General features: G+C 40.1%; 1 protein-coding gene across 1 annotated transcript; it reads right to left on the bottom strand.

The window, feature by feature from the left end:
• Positions 1–450: 450 nt before the first annotated feature.
• Positions 451–4,941, bottom strand: nmu (neuromedin U; the record flags this gene model as incomplete). Its single annotated transcript, XM_084547495.1, has 7 exons — positions 451–486; positions 577–630; positions 3,105–3,134; positions 3,286–3,339; positions 3,457–3,504; positions 3,589–3,644; positions 4,794–4,941. 7 exons carry the CDS (start codon positions 4,939–4,941, stop codon positions 451–453), a joined length of 426 nt encoding a protein of 141 aa, XP_084403621.1.
• Between the last annotated feature and the right edge of the window lie 3,405 nt (positions 4,942–8,346).

Genomic DNA, 8,346 nt, shown 5'->3' with positions numbered 1-8,346 from the left:
AAGACGTGGCATTTCCACCAAGAGTTTATGCCACAAGGATGAAGATGGAATTTCAACAGCTAGTAGGGACTGTTCTCACTATAGCCGTTACTGGAATATTAAAATGGTGACACTTACTTTAGGTTACCTGCTGGTTGTTTATGATTGGAATAATAAAACTTCATTATGAACCCCTGCGTAGTAAAGCGCACTGTTGCGTATCACGGTGCGCATCTTTATGATGCTATTTGATGATAATTATTTGTGCAACCGTATTGTAAAGGCAGGCTGGAACAAACTATGAAAAACAAATTAAAAACCTCCCACCTTCCCAGGAAAGAAAAAAATTTACAACCAGTTTCCCAGCCCATGCCCCACTTCTAATAATTTTTGTACAGTCCCTTGAGTTCTCAAACATTGTAACATGACAAAAACAAAAAAAAAAAACATCATGGGAGCATTACCTTTAATTTATTCATATTCTAAGGATCTTCTTCCGTTTCGTGGCTGCAAGAGCAAACACAATTTGATAAGTTCATCCTCGTATGTTTGTTTTGTTTATCACCTTTAATTTTCCTGTCACTAACATGTTCATACCCGATAGAGGAAGTAGCCTCTGCTCTGGATTCCCCCAGGTCCCTGGAGTTCAGCCTGCATGAACACAAAAACTACACAATTTAACTTTTAAAAGCGTCTTATTTTCCATTCTCTCTGAGTTCACTACAACTCCCCTCCACCAGCGAAGCCAACAGCACACACCCACTCAAGCGCTCGCATCTCTCCACGTTTTTTTGCTCTCACACGTTTCCGGCAGGTCCACTTTGTGAATGTCAGCGCATGACAGCAATGAGGGATAAGTTCATCTGTCAGCTGCACTTTAGACTGTAATTACCGTCAGCTTGGAAAAGAACAACTAATGTAGTCTGAGCCCGTACACAGAGGAGAGCTGCCACATATGAAGCAGGATTATTGACATGAGGAAAACAAACTGGAATCAACTGCAGGATGGAGCATGCACATTTCAGTATCAACATTTGCTGCAAACATATAAGTACAGTGTGCCGCTCCCTCTGCACACTGAAACTCACTTTCTGTACATCAGTATTGACCCACTGTAACTAAGAGATATGAGTAGATTCTTTCAAACAGTAACTGTTCATAACTGTCTTCAGGAAGTTCAATTCAATTCAATTAAATTTTATTTATATAGCGTCAATAACAATACAATTCGTCTCAAGACACTTTACAAAACCCGGCCTGAAACCCCCAGAGCAAGCCTGAGGGCGACAGTGGCAAGGAAAAACTCCCTTCAAAGTGTAGCAAAATATAATACAAAGTGGGATATAATGAAAAGTTTAAACCACCGGTTGCATCTGTTTTCACATGCAAAAAAACTAAGTATTTCTTCGTAATGTTTTTGTTTCAGTCAGTGGCTGTAAGATTTTTGTAAGCTTAAAGAAAAAAGAAAAAAAAGGAGACTGCAAGGAGAACTGATGTGGGTGGTACATATGCGCATTGAGGTTCCTCTCTATCTTTTGGTGTGAAGCTGAGAAACTACATGCAAAAAAGGGTGGAAGTCAAGGGACTGACACACGCATAACACAAAGCGGCACACACAGACAACAATAAAACAATACACGGAGGCTAACAATAAAAGAGAGAGTACAAAGTAATGGAATGTACACTGGCAAAGAGACACTGTTTCTGTCTGGTCAACACACAGGAACATGCAACACAGATGTTGCAGATGTGATATAAAAGCTTCCTTTGTGCAGAAATGTCAATACTAAAGCCTCTGTGTTTTGACATTCTGTATTATACAACACTGTGGTGATGGTGAAGCTGAAAATTCATTCATTCATTCATTCATTTTCTGTAACCGCTTGTCCTGTGAAGGGGGTTGGGGGGGTCTATCCCAGCTGTCATCGAGCAAGAGGTGGGGCACACCCTGGACAGCTCTCCAGTCTATGGCAGGACTAACACAGAGAGACAGACAACCATTCACACTCACATGCACACCTACGGCCAATTTAGAATCACCAGTGAACCTAACCAGCATGTCTTTGGACGGCGGGAGAGAACCCACGCAGACACAGGGAGAACATGCAAACTCCACACAGAAAGGCCCAGTCGGCCTGGATTCGGACCCAGAACATTCTTGCTGTGAGGCATCAGTGCTAAACACCACGCCAAGCTAACTGAACATGCAACCATAGATGTGTTGTAGGTATGCTGGCTTTGAGGAACATAAATGCAGAGGAATAAAAAGAAATACAAAGCATGTATGTAATCATAATTTAGTTCACACTAAAGAGTCTAATGATGGATAATGTGTCATGCTTTTTCGCTAAAGGCGCAGAGACACGGCCCGCTGCATCGACTGTGTTGATTGTTTAAAATAATAATAGTGCAGTAGAAGATTTAAGAGCTGCATACAAATTGTATCATCCTAATTTCATGTTCTGCAACATTTGAAACTTTTCCTTTTTTACTCAAATGACATTTGTGTTGTTCAGTGTGAAGGACAGATGGAGAGGGCCGACTTAATCTATCCAAGTTCACATTCAGCCGGGATATCAAGCTGACTGTGGAGCCGCGCTGTCACCACCCTACCCAAGAGGTTGCCGGTTTGTAAGAATAGGCATGTAGAGCTCAAGAAGGGCAGCGAGCCCTCAGACGATTGAAATCCTGCCTTGGTGGTTTATTTTCCTTCTTGTGCTTTATACTTGTGTGTATTGGGACTGTGCATGTGTGCAAGTCTATGTCTGCATGCATTCATTCATGTTCACCTGCATGCATTTTCCAGTTCTGGTGTTAACTACTCCAGACGGAAAGTTCAGTTAATGAGAAGTGTTAAACAAAAAGTGCAGGTCACGTATGGTTGTAAAACAATGCACGGTGCTTCTATGGGTCAAGAAACATACTGCAGCAGTGTGCCTCCATCTTTTAACTCACTTACCATCCTCTGTGAAAAGGCACAACCTTGTGGTCTTGAGTAATGGAAAAGAAACTGCATATAGAGGGCAGGAAGTAACGTAACAACAGAGATACACAAACACAAAGCAACAAATTTTGTTTATCTTGTGGCGAGAGAAAATAACTAAATTTAATTAAATTTTACTTACCCTTTTACTTTGTTCTCGGACTTTCAGCTCCTGAAAAATATTAACAACAAAATGTGGCACTTTGTGAACTTCAACAAAACCACATACACCGAAAGTATGGAAGAAAAGCTGCTATTAGGTAAATGGTCCTACTCTCCTAGATATTATGAGACAAAAAGAGACTGTATTGCGTCTTATGTACCTTTGACTTCTGAACCAGCATCAAGACACAGAGTTCTCCCAAGACATCAGATGCCTGGGAAAAAAATCCAAAAATCTGTTAAAAAAACAACAATAATCTTCCAATAAATATGTAATTATTGTCTCAATAAGCAAGTTGTTCTGCGCTACTCATTCAGTCAACCTCGCTCACCCAAAACTTCAGGTCTGCGGAGAGGTAGGATGAGCACACAGCGTCTATCTGTGGAACAGCACAGAGGATGATGGAGGAGTGTGGCAACAGGAAAGAAAAACACAAAGGAAAGAACAGAACAGAACCACATACCTGACTGAGTAGCTGCCTCTGATCTGTTGGGGCCTGCTGAAGATCTGCTGGAGCACCTTTCATACAACACAGAAACACACAATAATGGTTACGACTATGTTTTAATTATCCTCAAAAATATAAAGTGTTCACATTTGTCCACAAACTACCTATTGACCGAGCTGTAATGATACATGATTATACTGTGTAAGCCACAGGTCCATAGTGCCTCGGCTACAGCGTGTAGTAATGACGAATAACATCTCATAAGCTTTGACGTGATTGCAGCTGAAGTCCATTAGCAGGGTAAGAGCTTTACTGAGGAACATGGAGGGGGTTATTGTCCAGTGTGCTGATGTAAGATCACTTCCTGATGGATATCTGCTTTGGAAAATAATTATGAATTGAAAATGTATGAATGTGAAGAATCAGGTTTCTACAAGATAATAAGTCAGCAGCTTGCAATATTGACTCCCACAATGTTGACAGAGTGCAAAGATCACTTTAGCATCAGCGAACAAACCGACTGTCAGTTTACATCTACGCACATCTCAGTCACTTGTGACTTTATGTCAGTTAGTAGACACAGAGAGTCAGAGCTTGCAACAGAATCTTTTATTTTTTTTTTGCAAGCTGCCTTGCCTATAGTCCCATGCCACATCTGTATAGAAAGATGGATGGTCCCATAAAATAATATATAAACGAAAATGCCAAATTTATTTCATTTTATATATATATATACACACACAAATTCATATTATCCAATATGATTTAAGAACTCCTGAGGAAAAAGTCAGTATTTTTAACAATAATTATTACGTCTCATCTCATTTTCATTTCCAGCAAAACATTATGACTTTATAGAATACTATTAATGTTTATCAAAAAACAAAAAAAACAAAAACAGGAGTATTATTATACGGACACACAACAGCTGTTTTTAACTATATTAAAAAAAAATTTGAATCGCTAACAAAATTAATACTTTTTCGTATGTCGTGTGTTTTACGGTTTTTGCTTCCCACCTAAGTGATTCCCATCTTAAATCTGAGAATAAATAACTCTGGTTGATTTTGTTCAAAAGCAAAAATATGTACACACTTTATAACACTTCGATAACAAATAAAAAAAAAAAAAAAAAAAAAGTAGGCGGTTTATTATTATATTAAAAAAAAAAAGTACAAAAAGAAATAGCAGCAGTCGAAATCAAATATTGCCGGACTTACTTTGACATACTGGTACGGTGAGGAGCAGCAGGGCAGCGAGGGTGATGCTGGCGGTGCTGAGTGGACTCATGGCGCTGCTGCTGAAGCTGTGTAGGCTGCTGGAGGTTCCGCGCTGTGCAGGCTGGCTTTGGCTCTGGAAAGTCCTCATCTCCCGCTCTGACTGGCCTTTCTTGTCTTTTTGTTTTTTTTACGACTTCTTGCTCCTCTGATAGTTTCTGTCTCACGTCAGACGAATATGAAGGCTGCGTCCAACACCCTCCTCGCGCGCTGACTGCGTCATTAGATCTTCCGCGCGCAAATAAAGTTAATAGACTGGATCAACAGGTCAGCGGGAGGAGATGCTTCAGGGATGTACAGAGACAAACAAAAGAAGCTGAACAAAGTGTCAAGTCCAGCCGAAAAGTACCAACATTACAAAATAATAAGTAGAAAAGTAGAGCTAATTAAATGCAGCAGTCAGGGGGCATAATCGGAAACAATTGTTTCAGACCCCCTTGAAATAAAACTTGACGAAGATGGCTTTTCGTACCTACCTTTTGCTATACTTTAAAAGGACAACCATAAACCAACCTCTTAAAAGTACACTGCATGGCCAAAAGAAAAGTGGCCACCTGGATTTAACTAAGCAAATACTGTAGGTATGAGCCTCCTATTGGATAATTACTGTATGGGTGATTATCTTTCAGGTGGCAACAAGTTATTTAACCCCAACTGATGAAATGAGTAGCTTCTCATTTCTTAAACAACCACGTCGAAAGACACATCCCATCGTTGAGGACAAGATGTCTGTTTGAGAAGGAGAGAAAACATCTAAGGAGACTGTAGAAACTACTAAAACTGGGTTAAGAACTGTCCAACGCATTATTAAAAACTGGAGGGATAGTGGGGAACCATCATCTCTGAGGAAGAAATGTGGTCAGAAAAAATTCCTGATTGATCGTGAATGGCGATCATTTAAATGTTCGGTGAAATCAAATTGCAGAAAAACAACAGTAGAACTCAGGGCTATGTTTAATAGTGACATGACAGCAAGAGCATTTCCGCACGTACAATGTGAAGGGAACTCAAGGGATTGGGACTGAACAGCTGTGTAGCCTTAAGAAAACCACTAATCAGTGAGGCTAAACAAAAAAAAAAGGCTTCAGTTCACTAGGGAGCATAAAGATTGGACTCTGGAGCAATGGAAGAAGGTCATGTGGTCTGATGAGTCCAGATTTACCCTGTTCCAGAGTGATGGGGGCATCAGGGTAAGAAGAGAGGCAGATGAAGTGATGCACCCATCATGCCTAGTGCCTACTGTACAAGCCTGTGGAGGCAGTGCTATGATCTGGGGTTGCTGCAGTTGCTCAGGTCTCGGTTCAGCAACATTATGTGACCAAAGAATGAGGTCAGCTGACTACCTGAATATACTGAATGACCAGGTTATTCCATCAATGGATTTTTTCATCCCTGATGGCACGGGCATATTCCAAGATGACAATGCCAGGATTCATGGGGCTCAAATTGTGAAAGAGTGGTTCAGGGAGCATGAGACATCATTTTCACACATGGATTAGCCACCACAGAGTCCAGACCTTAACCCCTTTGAGAATTTTTGGGATGTGCTGGAGAAGGCTTTTCACAGTGGTCAGACTCTCCCATCATCAATACAAGATCTTCACCAAGATCTGGTCTTTCTTTCTTCCTCTGGTCCCAATGACCAAATTTAATTTCATGGGTTCATCAGCAAAACATCACCTCACCTGTGAGATAGAAAATGTTATTTCACGCTTGAGCCTCACAGTAATGATCAGCAGTTACCGAATCACTATGTAATGTCTTTAGCAAGATCACACCATTTGGAATTGATTATTGTGTCATCGCATTTATTACACTTTCCAAATTAAATGTACATGGCATAAATGGTTATCCACCATGGTACATTTTATGCATAAGAAGTCTTCCCTGCCAAATGAAGACCCAGTATGCCCTTGATGGTCAGCGATGAGACACAACACCTGAAGAAAAAACTTAAGTATACCAAGTAACTTTCTAAAACCACTTTTTGCCACTTTACAAACATGTCTGGGTGTGAAATCTTACAGGAGGAAGCCATCCTAGGAAGAGTGGAGCACAGAAATTGTAGCTTTGTTATTAGACTGCTTTTCAGAAGACAGGGACACACTGAAATTGTGACACGAGTTGGTCCATAAATGGATGAAAACCCTCCTTGCACACCATCATTGCAGTGACCATGTTGTCCAGTATGACTACAACAAGGCAAATAGGAGAAGGAGTCCTACACCGAAGTGATTTTACCTGACGAAAAAAAAAAAAAAATCTACCTCAAGAGTGAAGGGACCTGCTCCTGCAAGTTATTTTGTCAACCTGGCATCAGGATAACAATGCAGCCGATTGCAAAGATTTTTTATCTCTATCAGTTTACACTAAAAGACAAGAAAAATAAGTTATCCCAAAGTTATCATTTAACTGCAGCAACTGCCAAACTCCAAAGCTTCCAATTGGTTTTAAAGTAGGAATCATGCAACTATGTCGGGAAAAAAAAACATCTCTCCAATTTTTCGTAATTATTTTTAATGCCAATCAAACAGCCTAGTGTGTAATTGTATGAATTATGCCACCATTTTCAACTTTTCTGTTTGCATTTACACTGCCACGTCAGCCTACATTTAAATTGGCTTCATTATTAGAAAGACTCATTATCTCTCATTACTGAATTACCTTTTCTCGTGGCGCCCAGGTAATGCCTTGGTCTTTGTGCGAAGCAGCATGTGTGAAAGCAGAAATACTCTCAGGCGCTACATTTCATTTTGATCTGTTACAATAAACCAGACGGCATTGTAAAATGAAACAACCGCTGTCCTGTTTTCTCCAGCAAAACCCATCATGAATATAAAATATATTAATATGCTATTACAAAGGAAGGTTGGTTTACTTGAGAGGTAATTGCTGTCATTGTTACAAGAATATAGTTTGGATTTATTGAAGTGCGATGGCGAGGAGATGTGGAACAACTGGGGAGGCAGGGTGAGAGATGAGGAGAAGAAGAAGATACTGCAAGAAAGATTAAGAAGATTTACTGGAGATATCGTATGGGGATTTTGATATATATGATATATTGCCTTTAGAAGTATAGAGCACTATTTAAACTGACGACCTTCATCATCTGCCATGAAAGTGACATGCATGTATTATATCAATGTAAAACTGAACGCTATATGGGAAGCTTATTGCTGTGGAAATGTTAAACGCACTTTACAGATGAGTACAGTCAAATGTCCTGCTCTTATCTCATCTTTGTCTTCCAAATCTCATGTGTTTGCCTAATAGGACGAATGGCAACAAATGGAGTCTATTGATAATTGAGCAATTCAGGGAGTCATCACACTCATCTCCACCCTTGTCATCCTCCCACGCTAATCTGTCCTTTATAATCTCCCACTTTGCCTTATTGTCATGATTAAAAACCAAACAGTGGAGGTCAATGGGCAAACATAGCAACAGGATGACATTGTTTTTCATAGGTCTGTCTCAGGAGCTTTTGTTTTTATGG

The sequence above is a fragment of the Chelon labrosus genome (assembly GCF_963514085.1).
Source record: "Chelon labrosus genome assembly, chromosome: 7".
In the NCBI taxonomy this organism is placed as follows: domain Eukaryota; kingdom Metazoa; phylum Chordata; class Actinopteri; order Mugiliformes; family Mugilidae; genus Chelon; species Chelon labrosus.
This window is presented reverse-complemented; position numbering and strand designations above follow the sequence as displayed.